The sequence below is a fragment of the Meleagris gallopavo genome, chromosome 19 (assembly GCF_000146605.3).
Source record: "Meleagris gallopavo isolate NT-WF06-2002-E0010 breed Aviagen turkey brand Nicholas breeding stock chromosome 19, Turkey_5.1, whole genome shotgun sequence".
Taxonomy (NCBI): Eukaryota; Metazoa; Chordata; class Aves; order Galliformes; family Phasianidae; genus Meleagris; species Meleagris gallopavo.
In genome coordinates, this window is record NC_015029.2 from 4,687,041 (window position 1) to 4,701,900 (window position 14,860).

The window sequence follows — 14,860 nt, forward strand, 5'->3', positions numbered from 1 at the left end:
GGAAAAAAAGAAAGAAAGAGGGAGGTGGGAAAAAACTCTTAATCACTGCTGTGGATCGGGTGGGTTCCCACACGGCTGATGCTGACAGCACTGTCAGGACAGAGCCTCATCTGGAAGACTCTCTGTGAACCAAACTCAGCTGCTGAGTACCAGCAAATCCTTTTCTGATTTCTGGCACGCTTCTCCACCACGCCCACTAAGGAGCAGTGGCTCAGCAGCAGGATCTGCTGATCCGAAACACAACTGCAGCATCTCGTGTCCGAGGGCAAATTCCCTCCCATCTCTATGGAAAGTCACGTTTTCTTCAGTCCCCGAGTTTTCCCCCTCCTCCTCCTTCACAGACTCCCCAGGATCGCTCTCCTTCAGCCACTGTGACACCCAACATGCACAGACCTACTTTCCCAACTTCCCCCAAACCCTCTCAGCCACGCGTGGAGGCGATTCCAAGCAAGGCGAGCCCCGCAGAGCCCTCTGCCCTCATCCCTGCTTCCTCACCAGCTCCCTTCTCTCCCCTGGCTTCTTGCTACAGCCTTTCTCTGGGCTGAGGTCCTCCAGCAACAACCCCACGCTGGGGAAAGGCAGCTCAGACCCCCGGGGAAGGGACGCCACCGACTTTAGTGCCTTCCCCACGACTCAGCTGTGTGATGTATGAAAACAGAGAGAGAACTTTTCGAAACAGGAGAAATACAAGCACAGTAACAATATTTAAACAAGTCTATAAAAATAGTCTGGCATAAATCTGTTCAAATAAATACAAAATAAATATGCTTTAAGCAGTAAAACAGTGGAATGCAACGGTGGTCCATCTTGCCCAAAACGAAGAATTGGATGAGGATCTCCCAGGCCTCAGCAGCCAGATCCTATCCACTAAAGTAGCCCGTAACACAGAGAAATTTTAAAGCCGTCCCTTTCCCTTAGCCCTACGAAAAGCACCCTTTGAAAGGAAAGCAAGCGTGTTTTCAGGACTGAACTGACGTCTCCCAGTGACAACCAGCCCTTCCCTTGCAGCCCTCCCCATGGCAGACAGACTCCTGGCTTGGGGACTCCATCCCGCTAATGCAAACCTGAACATCAAACTACAAAGAGGTCTAAAGAGATAGGTAGCAGCATAGGCACGGGGCTTGGAAAGGTCCATCAGGCACCCTGGGCACCAGGCAGAATGGAATGCACAGGTCCATGCAACGCTGCACAGGGGCTCTCGTGTCGTGCTGGGAGCACAGCTGCACAGGAGCTGTGGAATAGTTGTTTATTCATTGAAGCCATGCATCGAGGTGCCAGTCCACCCAGGGCTCTCCAGCCTTCCCCTTTCCAAGCTCCTGCTGAGTATAAGACAAGCCAGTCTGGCATGCAAAGGATACAGGCATGCAGGCTCTAGGCTGCTGCTTCTGTTAGTAAGTGCATCTTGTTAGTGGATTTATGAGACACACTTAAATCTATAAAAAATAAATAATCCTAATCCTTCATCAGGCTGGCCTAAGTAACCTTCAGCCTGACTGGATAAACCACTGCCCACCAGCCCTCAAAATCAGAATAGTTCCAAAAAAATCACTTTTCATGTCAAGTCTTGGAAGCAGAACACGAATATCTCCTACCCAAAGGAATATATGTAAACATAATGACAAGCCTGGTGTGGCAGCAGCTCCTCCACAAGGTTTGTACAAATCTGAACAACAGGTAGGAAGTTAACAACTGAATGGAAAAAGAAGCTCTTCCAGCAAGTCAGAAGGTGCTCATCTGCAGGCAAACAGCTCTGTACACGAATATGCTGAAAGCAGACTGTTCCCCATATCTTTGCTACTTTGCCATACTGCTGGGAACTGACCTCAAACGAACAAATGCCTTAAGACTGGGACAGGAGTTCAGCTCCCAGCCTCCCAAGAGGCCCAACAAAAAGGACCACGTGATGGTTTCCGTAGAGCTCTGAGTAGCAAGATGGCAAAGGACACCAGATCCTCCCCTCCCCTTCCTGACTCACAAACTATCAGAGATTTCACAGCTTTGCTTAGTCAGCTTAGTGTCGACACATTCACAGAATGAGAGATGACTGCACGTCTTGGGATCGCACCCCAAGATTTCAGAGTTCCAAGTCCTCGGCATCTCCTGGTCACCGTGACTGCACGCCCAGCGTCATCTTCAAGTTCTCGTAAACCACGTAGCTGATGCTGACGGCTGGGATCACCTTCATGAAGTTTGGGGCCAGCCCACGGTAAAGGCCAAACGCTCCCTCAGTCTTCAGAATGTGTTTGAACAGTCCCCTCATCGTCACCTCGGGAGCACCCTCCACAGAAGCTGCAACGCAAAGAGCCACAATAAATCATGCAACCTATGCCACAAGAACACGAAGCCAGCACCTGTCTCAAAGGGCAGTTCTAATCGTGCGCTTCCCACGGATGTTCACAGACCAAAGGGGCTCTAAGGAGAACACCTAACTTGTCAGCGAGCCATGGTTGTGCTGCACATCACAGCCATCTTCCCAAACTGCTCTGCAGATGCCACTAGCCCAAATTCTTGATTGAGGAAAACAGAACTGCTCTGTCCCCGAAGCATTTGGCTCCAGAGGACAGCACAAAGTCCACTGTCCAGCGTGGCACACAGCCTACTGCTCAGCAGCACGGCCAGTTAAGGCTGTTGCCGCAGTGTTTGCACCGGAGGACCTTTACCCTGCTCAGAGACCGTGGCAGGAGTTCACACACTACACAGAGTTCCCCAAAGTTCTCACCTTGGGCCTGCATGCGTGTCCTCACAAGAGCCAGGGGGTAACTGGCAAGCTGTCCGCAGGTACTGGATATGGTGCCACAAGCCAAGAGGACAAAGACTCCAGGGTCAGCACTGTTGACGGCATAGCGCTGCAACCAGGCATTTTTTAGTGTCTGGAGGGAACACGCTGGATGTTAGCAGTGAAGATGCAATCAAAAGAACAACAAGTTACATAAAAGATCTAGCACAAAGGCCCAGGGAGGTACGTGCAATATCAGCCAGGCTTCTCAGATCTTTTTGAGTTACTGCCACTTTAGGGGGCTGGGAGAATGAAAACCTTTAATTTGCTGCTGCAATTCTCTCAAAAAAGAAACATGGAATCAAGCATGATGCCAATTATGAAAGGAAAATCATCTTACTAGATTATCTTTTAGGCCATTTTGACTAAAAAACTTCATCTGTGCCCCTTAAGGCTGATCAGAAAAGCTTTAATAAGTTATTTAAACTCCTGTAGTATCTGACTGGTTTGACTGATAAAGCTACAGAAGCAGCACAACCCTACAGAAGCAATAACAGCTCCATACCTCATACACTGCCAGGTCAATGCCAGCATACGGAATGATTCCTAGCATGTTGGGAATGTAGCCTTTGTAGAAGGCAGCCATTCCTTCCTTGGAAAGGATGTTTTTGGCACAATCCAACATGCCTGAATACTGTCCTGTCTTTCTCAAAGCCATCCGTGTTTTCAGAACCTAGAAGACAAGAATGAATGCCATGAAGACCTACAGGAGAATCAACAGGAGAAAAGATGCAATTCTTAAGAGCCAGGACAGTCAGGACTGCAGCGGGTGTCATGTGAGCAGCATGACTTGGTATCAGCTTGCTTAACGAGTTCTCAGAAATACGGGCAGAACATCAGCTCATCCTGGCACCCTCCCATGACCCTCCAGGGGCTGCAGTGTCAGTGGTCTCACCTCCATCGGGTAGATGCTGCTCTGTGCAATGGCCCCAGCCAGAGAGCCAGCTAACAGCCGCTCGTGAATCCTCAGCATCTCCTGGTCAGTACCAATGAACCGCTTGATCTGTGGAAGCCAAGGCAGACAGACATTGAGCTTCGCTGGCTTTTCCTCAGCCACTCTTTTCAGCTCGTCCTTCCGCAGCCCCCGCTGCGGTCAGATTCCTCCCAAGCTCTTTCACTTACCTGCTCATAAGCCATGAACTTGATGGCGGATTCCGGTGCAATCTTCAGCACGTTGATGCCATTCCCTCGCCACAGTGACCTTGTTCCACCCTCTCGGATCATTTGAGTAAAACCACCAATGATACACATGTTGTTACTGCGGGAGGCATGAACCTGGGAGAGAGAGAGAGTGAATTTGGATGAGTTCCAGTCCTGATTACGACAGTGTTACGTTCTTCTGTAATCCAGGGACAAAAGGGCACTTTTTTTATTTACCCAGAGATTTGCCAAGGCTTTAATCCCTTCTCAATAACTTCTACAATAGAAAAGCAAGCTCCTCTTCCTTTTTGTGAAGTCCAATGTTAACTAACGGATCTAATCAATATACTCCTCTGAAATGGGGGGAAAGGTTAAGCAGCCATCTCCAATACCTAGCATTGGGCCAGCTATACAGAACAGACTTCTCAGATGACTCGAGAGCAGGTACAGTGAGAAGGCAAACTAAAACTAGGTTTTTGTAACTCCTTTGTAACACACAACACTTGCATGGAACACCAGCTCTGTCAGTTCACCACTACAACCACTCAACACCCAAAACTTGAACCTGTTTCACAAAAATCCAATTCATCCAGTGCTCTGAACCACAAAACTCTCCAACTATTGGCAGTTTTCACATGCCTACTTCCCAAAAGCCTCTCTCTATCTTTTCTAGTCAATGAAGGACAATTTGTTGACACGACTTTGACCATTCAAATCACCCAAAAAGACTTCCAAAATATCAATATAGTGACTGACCATAGCCAAAGTGCTATATCAAGTTAATGAACGGGATCACCTCCTAGATACCATTTTGGCAAGAACATTAAGGGGATCAGTCTTCAGGCTATTCAAACAAACTGGAACTGTTCCATCATACCTGCATGAGCACTTTCAAGCGATCCAAGGGAGCTGTACAGGTTCTGGACACGGCACCTGCACCTCCACCTGCAACCAGATGTCTCCACCACATCCCTGTCTGCCTCTCTTCCACTGTGAACTCATCAGGGACAGTCAAATTCTCTCCTACATCAAAGATCTGCAAAAGAACAGAAGATGTTGAGAACTGTCTCATCAGCTAGCAAAACTGCTGCAGTTTTACCTCTCTTTGTCAGTGCTAAGTATTGGAATAAGCTTCTCCAGTACTTCATGACAGCAGCATATCTGTAATCATTAACAGCTGTGTCTGGTCGCTCGGACTGCCAGTGCTAAACCACCTCACCAAGGTTTAGCAGATTTGTTTGGGAAGCTGGGAACTGCTAAACATTTGTCTTCATTAAGACACTGTGGATCACAGTAATGAACAGAACGATCAACTGATCTATAAAATTTAAAAAAGATCAACTGTAGGCAGCTGTACAAGGACACAACTGGGCCTCATTGGAACCTCCAGAGCTCGCAGCCAGTTTTATCTCATTACATGCTATTTGCACACACTGAAATATCACCAGGAAGGACGGCTGCCTGTCAAGTCAATTTCAGTCTTAACAGGTTCTAAGCTGGCAGGATCTGGCTGCTGGTACAAGCTCTCAGATGCACAAGCCAAGTGAACATACATCTTCTTGCAGAATGTACAGTTGTTATCACCTGTGCCAGAGGCTTCAGAAGCAATGCCAGTGATGGGTGGCATGATAAAGGGACAGGACAGGAAGCAATTGGGCTTCAAGGGCTACAAAGCAGCAATCGAACCATGAAGAAAATGATAGAGACTGCTGATAGCAGCTCCCTGGGGTTATGGCTTTCACTGAGAACCTGGGGAAAAGACCACGAGCTGTTGTGGAGAAACCTACCGTGGAGTGCTTCCAGTACAGGATGATTTCAGGAATGTTCTCCACTGGGTGCAGCAGGTGATAATCTCGCCACTCGTTCCAGTCAATTGTCATCGTCCCGTTCTTATCCATGCTAAAAAAATTATCATTAGTGAGTACAGACTCCCACTGGGTGACAAATTTCTCCTCCCCTTCCCTTTGATTATTCAGACCTACATCAAAAAAAAAAAAAAGCTTTAGCAAAGCAACTACTGGAAGACTTCCAAAGAGACACAAGACAAAGCCAAGAAATCTTCTCCACACCAAATACTGCAGAGAGATAGACATGGTCTCCCTCTTTCTCTCCCTTATTTCCCCTTTAACTGCACCACAGGAGTTGCTGTACCCCCTCCTATCAAAGTTAGGACCGCTAGTTTCCCAACTGAAGGGAAAAAAATACTTACTAGGTGACAGGACCCCAGAAGTGTCCCGTCCTTATTCTGACACACAGGCAAACAGACAGAGGGAGGGTTGCAGAGGAAAGAAAGAGGAAAAAAACAGCACAAATAAGTGGTTGTTAACATGTTAGTGCCACATGCAAAACGCACTCAGCATTTCCAAAGGGCAACTGCACATTCCCTCTTCAAAGCAGCAAGCACAGGGCAGCAGGACATCAGACAGGAACAAATGCCATCAGCTCAGGTGCAAGCCCTTCCCCACAAAAGGCCAGCAAGGCACAACATTCTTACAGCAACTCTCCACAACAAATTTCAGCATTAAAAGTGTTATTTAATTGGAAAAAATCAAAATGAAGAGTAACAGGCAAAAGGAAGGATTTGAAGTCTCCAGAAAGTGGATACAGGGTAGAAAAGAGGAGAAACGTTCCCTGTCCCCTCTCAACCTGAAGATCTTTTCAGAAAGACACAACAACCAGCTGAACCCTCACCTCTTCAGTATTTTTTCAGCCTGCTGTTCAGAAATCTTAACTCCCAGGTCCCGAAGAGACTGTACGATCTCCTGGGCATCGATACGGCCTGCAGAGAGAAGGCACTGAGCTCAAGTATTTGTATGACAAGCTGAAGCAAGAAGCAGTCTGTCTGCGAGCAAGAGAAAGGTTCTTACCATCATTCTTCTTATCCAAGCTCTTGAAGACCAGCCTTAGCTTCTTTTCATGATCCTGGAGATAGTGAACAAACTCCTCAAAGTCCAGCTGTCCATCCAGGTCCTTGTCTCCAGCCTTCACAATTTTCTGTTGAGGAGACAATCAAAAAACATCAGTTCCTTTGTTCATCCTGATGATCTGCCCCTTCTTCCACCGTAATTAAATATCATTTCCTAAATTGCTTTGGCTTTTCTCCCCTCACAAAGCAACGGACAATTATGAAAATTCCCCCAAGAAATTTGAGGAAAGCAGGAGAGTAGAAAGACCACCTGATTCCAGGCAACTGCCTTCCAAAGTTAGCCAGATGTAATGCCTCATGCTTTTGTTGGGAATACGCTGCAACTATCGAGTATCTAATCGCAGTCCTCTATCTTGATGAACACCTTACACGACATAACTTGAGAGCCTCCTTAGGGTCTAAGCGTGCAGCAACAACATTTGCATAGAAAATTAACTGCCAAAGTTGAAGCAATAAAAAAATAAGCCTGAACAGGAGAAGGAATGTCATGCCTAATATGATCCCTAGGGAAGTATGCTACCCCTGGCAAGAACCAACTTCAACCAGAAAAAGCCTGTCCAGCCCCAGTGGGCACAGCAAAGATAAAAACCCCTATGAACTGGTTTAGGCACCCTGGAGCTACGTGCTTTAATTATACAGGTTTCCATGAGATGCATATAGAACAAGAGAAGTTCTCAGTAGGACAAAGCCAACATCACAATTAGCTTGTGTCAGACAGCTAGGGACGAGGTAACGACAAATTAACTCATTCCAGCATGGGGCAATGGCAGATGAACTGAGCTATCTCAGGGCACGAGGCTACTTGTTGACAGCAGAGGTGATCTCCAGGCTGCAAGAATGCAGTTCAGGGAGTTCCCATTTCCCTTCTTGTTTGGTCACTTGCCCTTGACAGCTTAGAGGTCTTTTTCAACACGAGTCAGGGAGTGCCACTACAAGAGGTGTGACTCAGAGCACTTCATCACTTCATCACCTACTTTTTGGTTGCAATTCCTGTAACATTTAGGCGTGCAGCAGTTGGGCTGTCACAGAGGCTTCAAACCAAGGCCAATCTTCTGATCACCAGTATTTTGTTCAAGGTTGCTCAGGTTTATCTATTACCTCTGAAGCTTATGGTGGCATTTCCTCAGCCCAAGGACAATGGTTTCCTTCATTAGCCTTAAGCTTGTATTTCAATGCTGTTTTCAATGGTTTCGATACTAAATGCTTCACCGTTCAAAATCTATCTTCCTCTCACCCCATCACGTCCTGTCCTTTCAGCCCTGATGCTATGAGGATTAGTTCTAACCATCTTATGAGCCTTAAATAAGAAAGTGCTGTCCCAGCTGTGCTGACCTTTGAGGTGTGCCCAGTATTCTTAATCTGCAATTTATCATATGACAGTTGTAAAGTTCAGACACGGCCCCACATCTACCTTGTGGGCTAAAGATAGAGCAGCACCTCTCACATGTCAGCGGGTTGGCATCCAACAGCTGAATCAGGGCTTCCCTCTCGCTGGCAACCCCCAGCAGCTGACAGTCACAAATAATTCAGAGGCGTTTGCTGCAGGAGAGATGTGACTGTGCAACTCTCTGCTCTACCTCTCTGCTTCCCCAGCAGCAGCAATGTGCAATGAGCCATCAGAGACTGCACACTGCCACTGCTGCCCTGGGCAGGAAATACACTGCCCCTGTACAGCAGCGACCTGCAAGGGTTCTCGTGCATGTGTGAAGGACAAGAATGCAAAGAGAGGCGGACAGACCTCAGCCCACAGCTCCTGGATTTAACAGCAAGGATGACATCTCAGCACAGCAATCGGCTCGCTGGCAGCGGTGCTCACTGCAGGTGTTTCTATCTGCCCGCACTATGCATGCCCTGCAGCACACACGGGACCCCACACATCTAGAAGCCCCACACATCTCCATTTGTGCACCTGCGCAAAGGCATAAGAAGGCCAGCCAGCTCAGCAGCTCAGCCTCAGCTCCTGTGCTCCTGGGAAATGGTGTGCAGGGACAGGGCAGAGCACAGGGCACAGGACGGGGCAGAGCACAGGGCACAGCAGGCCCACACAGCTGCTGTAAGAGGGAATGGAGAGGCTCTTGCACAAGCTCCTAGCAGCACACCCTGCACAGCCCCGCCAGCAACACGTGGCTGCTGCAGACTCCACTCATCTCGTCACAGGGCAGCGTGCGGGGGAGGAAAAGGAAGAGGATATGAAGCCTTCAGCGTGAGCGGAGGGTTTGGAAAACCCCTTTTTCTCTATTTAAACTGCGTCAGGTCGATGGGTTTAAGTGGTGGGCTCCTCTCAGATTGGAATCAAAAGATCCAAAATGAGGTGTGCTTTCACAGCAGTCCCCCACCAAGCGGCACGCAGCCCCAAATCCAACGCAGCCCCAAATCCAACGCAGCCCCAAATCCAACGCAGCCCCAAGGAGCTCACCACACTCCAAACAGCCCAGGGGCTCAGCCCCGCTCCCCCTACAGCCATACCTGCTTCCACTGGCGGTATGTGGAGAACTCCTGGGAGGGGATGAAGAGGCTGAGGCGGAAGATAGACTTGAGCTCGGCCGGCAGCCCCTTCGACTCGAAGTACTCAAACTCCGCCTGCGACTGCCCCAGCACCGGCACATAGAGACAGAGGCAGAGCATCTTCCTGTGCCCCACACTCGGCTGCGCTGCTCGGACAGGCCGGGTAGGACGCAGTGCCGACAGACTCCCGGAGTTAATTTCAGTGCGTGGTGGGAAGGAAATGCCGGCGTGTCTCATGACACATGCCTATGAGCTCCCCGGCTCCAGCGGGATTGGCTGCTCAAGCCCTGCCCTTCTACTTAAAAGGGAAGCGGTAGCAGCCACGGCCCTCCCCAATGGAGACGGCTGCCAGCAGCCTCTCACGAGGCCTCCCAGCACTGGCACTGGGCTCCCAGTACGCTCCTGGTGCCCTTGGAGCTGGCCCTGCCTGCTGCCCGTCTCACCCCAGGTCTGCCTGCTGCTCTGCAGGGCCTGGCCTTGGGCACTGCCTCTCCCTCCGTGAGACACCAGAGTTTCACTACCTTCCTCTTCCTGAATTCCCAGGAATGTCCGGCTTAAGGAAAAGCTCTGGAATCCCACACTTAGAGAGGTTACTGTGCCGTGCCAGAACTGAGTGGTGTTGCTGAGAGGATTGCCATCAAACAGGCCGTGCCCAGAGCTCCAGCACAGCCCCAGCTGCTCCCAGCCCGGCCGCCACAGCAGCTGCAGCCCCCCACCTGTTCTTCCTCCTCTCCCAGTGACAATTAAGTGGTTGGTTATGGCCTACAGAGAACAGATGCCGGGCAGAACTACCTTTTCCAGTTCCTGCCACTGTGGATGTAACCACTCTGCAAGCAGCTTTCTGGGCTTCATGGATAACCAGTCCGGCCAAGGAGGGAGCGTGGCACATGCATCACTTTGTGTAATTACAGGCTTTGGAGCACATAGTGGAACTCAACGTACAGGATAGCACTCAGCTCTGGGGCGAAAGTACCAAAGGGTGCAGAGCTGCAACTGCCAACATAAACCATACAACGAAGCTCGAGCTTTGATATTTGCCAGAGGAGCCATCACACGGGGAAGACCCAAGAGCACACAGCCATTAGCCAGCTTCCAAGCACTATAATGCCATCTGCACTCGAGGTAACACAGCATGTCTGTCAAACTGGTTCCAGCCAGCCCTGCTAACTGCTTTCCCGACCACTGCAACATTATCCCGTGTTTGCTCTGCTCAAACAGTGCCGACCAGCACAAAGTCCAGCAGGCGCTCCTCCTCGGACCTCAGTGCACTGGGGTTGGTGTGTCCATGCAGGGTATTTTGTCCTTTAGGAGTAAAGAAAGCCGAGGTCTGTAACAAGCTGCTCGTGGAGCCGCACAGCAGTGACTTGAAGTGGGAATGCTCAAGCAGAGGGGTTATTTTAAGGCTTACTAAAACGGGGTGCCAGCAGCAGCGTGCCGTTGGGAGCCGTGACCTGTGAAGGCTTCCTCTGCCCTTCTGGCACCTCACCTGCCACCGCGTTACCTAACCAGGCTTAACCTGCTCCTGCTGACGTCCCCGCACGGCAATGGGATCTTCTCAGGCTGCAGATCCTCTTAGGGATCAGCTGCAACAGCTCACTGCACGCCAACCCACAGCGTCCACCCACTACTCCGATGCTATAGATGGGAACGGACAAAATCAATGCCTTCAGCACCCAGAGCAGCCCCCCGCCCCACATGCGGGTGCCGAAGGAACAAATATAACTGAGATTTGCCCACCGAGCCTCAAGATCCTCCGTGCTCCTACCCACGAGTTGCCAAGCATCACTATTTGAGCTGCTCGGCAGCTCGGTTGCTATGCCAACATGATGCAGATTTTCCGAATAAACTCCATCTCCAGTTGGCAGCGAGAACAAAAGGCAGAATCTGCACATTTTAGGGAAGAAAGCCTACTGCCTACGTCACAGGAAAGGAGAGAGGTAATGATGTTAAGAAAGCTGATTTGCACAGGGTATTAATTACAGGAGAGGGAGCTAAGAAGGAGAGATGGATTACGAGTGAAGTTTATACCAGCAATTCAGGTTATAATGATGAAGGGAATTTAAAAAAGCATTAGCAGGTTTTTAGGTTTCGTCAAAAATAATAATCATAATAATCCTGGTAAGCCTGGAAGTGCCCGGAGCCAGACAGGCCCAGGACCCAGCACTGCACAGCCACGGAGCCTCAGGCACAGGACCTGCGGGTGGCGGTGGATGGGACACAGCCTCACCAATGCCTCCAGCTGCAGGGAGAGCCAAACGCACACCTTCTATGGGATGTTCACTCTTCCTGCTGTCAGGGACACTGCAAACTCATTGTCCATTTTATTCATAGGATTTGGCTCTCGTTTAAGTGTTGCATGAGTTATGACACCCCGCTGTTCCAACGCTGGCCTTTCCTAGTCATTTCTACTCTTTTAGGCATCTGCTTCATCACTGCTGAACTACATCAGCTCCAGAAGGTACCTCCCGGAGATGGGAGGATGCAGCCATACAAGGATGCTGTTTAATTTTGAATTTACTCCGCTAAAAAAAAAAAGTCTCTAAAAATACCAAGTGCCAGCACGCATCACAGTCACATAGCTCACATCCTCCTCTGGAGGCAGAGCAGCCTGCTGGGTAGGTGCACCTATGCTGGAAGTTTCTGCTGGTCCTGCTGACTTGGTGTTTGTCATTTCTGGAGGCTAGCTTATAATTAATTGTCCAGTACAGAAGGTTCTCACAAATCACAAAGACACCCTTTGTGTAGGAAGGAGGGGAGTTAATCATTGAAGAGACCCCAGCAGAGCACGGAGCGGCAGTCAGCCGAGCCCTGTGAGGGGAAGGGAACGGACAGGAAGGGCTGACCCACAACGTCAGAACGTGCTGTAAAGGTGAGCAGGAGGGGTGAGCTGTGCAGTGACAACACACAGATCCAAAGTTACAAGTCCAGCTGGTGACATCAGGGGCAGGCACACACACCCAGAGCCAACACGGGACATTTTCAATCAGCATTTTCTTCTGTACTCATGGGAACTACCGCGTGTCGGAACCGTTACCTGCAGGAGGAGCACAGCTGAGTCACCCCGAGCAGAAGGGCTGGGATGAAGCCTCCCCAGCCAGGTCTATCACACCTACATTGCTTGCAGTATCAGGCAGTGCTCGGGATGATTCAGCAGACACCTACAGCAGCTCGGACAGCACAACGTGGCACCCAGCTAACTTATCCCAAGGTCACGGCGTTCCACAGCAGAACAGAAGCCATGAGTCCCCAGTTCCCTTACACATCATATAGCGTTGGTCGCTCACCCAGCGAGTTATCATCTATCCCTTATGCTGTTCTGGACTTTTTGCAATGGTTCTCCTTGATGGGCAATCAGAGCACAGATATATCATCAAGCCTCACAAGTTACTGGCCGTCAGCTGAGCCGCGGCGACAGGGTGCAGCATTAGCTGGTCCGCAGTGCAAGGTAAACCAGATCTGCATAATCCTCAGCAGAAGAGCTTTACTCAGTGTTTCACTTCACAATCAGGGCAGGCTAAAATTACACAGCCACAACCTCCCAGCAGATGGGCAGTTACTTCCTAAGCTGCAATAACTCCATTTTATCACATCCTTATCCCCCAGCTATTTCTGCATTAGCCAATTTTAGGGTTCCTATACAGCAAAGCTTCTCAGGGTCATACAAGCAAGAGATCAGTATCAACTCCCTCCCCGTGTCAGAGAGCTCCATTTGCAGGTGCGAACAGATGGGCTCTCGTGGACTGAAGGAGCACTGTTCCCTCAGAAAGGAACAGAGATCTATAGCCCTGCTCCTTCATCACAGCCTCCTTCAGTCCTGAGCCTCTGTCCTTCTTCAACCTCTGCACACAAAAGTCCTCTCCTTCTCTAAGTGCACATTCCCTGTTCTGGAGGAGATGCACGTGCCAGCTGCTAGCAGTAGGGCTGAAGGCAGAAGTCCCTGCAGATGTTTCAGCCCGATTCAGGCAGGGAGTGGCATCTGCTCCGCAGAACAGAGATGCCACCCTGCTGCTTCCCTCTGAAACATCAGCAAAGGGCATTAAGGCCTCCTGCAAGCTGACCCTGTTCATTCCCTATTTCACAGAGCAATCCCACGGCAGCAGCACTGATTCCCTCCCCAAGCAGACGCATCCTGCAGTCACTCCACTCCGTGCTGCAGCCCTCCTAGCTGAACAGGGGACATCGCCCAGCCCCTCCCCAATAATCTCAGCTCACACCCTTGGTCACAACCCACATGAAGTCAGAGCTGACTGCACCATCCTCAGGAGACACAGACAGCGTTCCCTCCCTCTCAAGGATAACCTGGAGCTGCCGTCAGCCAGCACGGTGCTAGGCGGCCAGCAGAGAACTGAGCTGCTTTTGTTCACCTCCCCCCAGACAAAGCCTTACTGGTTATCCTCTGCCAACTGCACACACCCACCACGTCCCCACCCCGGGAAGTTCCCATCCTCACGCAGATTTAGGTCTCTTCTTTATGCCACTCATTCCCGTGGGACAGCCATTGCCATCTGCAGGCTGTGCCATTCCAGCCGTACACCAAGTACTGGTTTGCTCCTAATAACACTAGATTCTTATGGAGCTGTGGCAAGTGCCAAATGACCAGGGATTGACCAGGAGATTCTGGGATCTGTTGGACTCTCTAATAGTCTCTGGTGCAGCTCAAGGACTCACCACCAACCTTCACTATCACTGCCAGCAGTCTGAGTTACACTGCTTGCAAGTCACCTTCCAGACCCATAGACTCCCCATTTTTTCCCCGTAGAACACCATGCCTGCAAGGTCACATCACCTCCTTGCAGTCATTACCTCGGTCCCTTTGCTTCCAGCATGCAAACACATGGACCCCACTCACTATTGCTGATCCCCTCCCAAAACACACACACAGCAACTACTGCACTCCCCTGCAACCCCACACTCCCGCACACCATGCGCTCCGGCCTCAGGACATCCCATTACCTTTGGAAAATGCTCTGCGGGTCCAACCACCAGTAGGATAGTTGGTCTCCTCTCAGTGGGGTCAGTCCCTCTGTCCTGTGGCTTCCCCAGCACCTTTGGCCCTTTCTCCCCGGGGCCTGGCAGCGGGGTGGTGTTTCTGGCCTCATCGTCTTTTCCATCAGCAGGACCTTGGCATGTGGCCCCGGGAAGGAAGCTAGATAGAAAACGCCAAAGGCTCTGCAGCATCGCTGCTCCGGCGAGCAAAGCCGGTGTGCCGGGAGCCGCCCGGGCTGCGCTACCGGGATGGGAACGGCACGGCAGGCAGCGGGAGCTCCAACCCGGCGACTCCACGGGCTGGGATTGCGCGCAGCCCCGCTCCCGCAGACGCTTCCTGCCTTTTGAAATTGTTGCTACTGCAGTCGTGCCCGGCCTGACAAGCAGCTCATCGCACAAGAGCCTCACAATTCCGACGGCAACGAGACAAAGCGCCAGCCCTGCCGTACTCCAAGGAGCAAAGCTTTGGAGAACGCTAAGATAGAAAAAGAGGAAAGCTCAAACCGGGCGCTGCCAGAGACCCGCCG

The 14,860-nt window shown here is 50.5% G+C and overlaps 1 protein-coding gene across 2 annotated transcripts; it reads right to left on the minus strand.

The window, feature by feature from the left end:
- Positions 1-6: 6 nt before the first annotated feature.
- Positions 7-14,816, minus strand: SLC25A25 (solute carrier family 25 member 25). Of its 2 annotated transcripts, none has more exons than XM_003211216.4 (10): positions 14,301-14,816; positions 6,784-6,910; positions 6,608-6,695; positions 5,704-5,815; positions 4,794-4,952; positions 3,899-4,051; positions 3,672-3,779; positions 3,282-3,449; positions 2,720-2,870; positions 7-2,289 (listed from the first exon to the last, which is right to left on the minus strand). In XM_003211216.4, the coding sequence occupies exons 1-10, from the start codon at positions 14,523-14,525 to the stop codon at positions 2,105-2,107; spliced, it is 1,476 nt and encodes a 491-aa protein (XP_003211264.1). In that variant the 5' UTR covers positions 14,526-14,816; the 3' UTR covers positions 7-2,104. The 2 variants fall into 2 exon arrangements, with proteins under 2 accessions (XP_003211264.1, XP_010719127.1); XM_010720825.3 differs by lacking the exon at positions 14,301-14,816 and adding an exon at positions 9,309-9,607.
- Between the last annotated feature and the right edge of the window lie 44 nt (positions 14,817-14,860).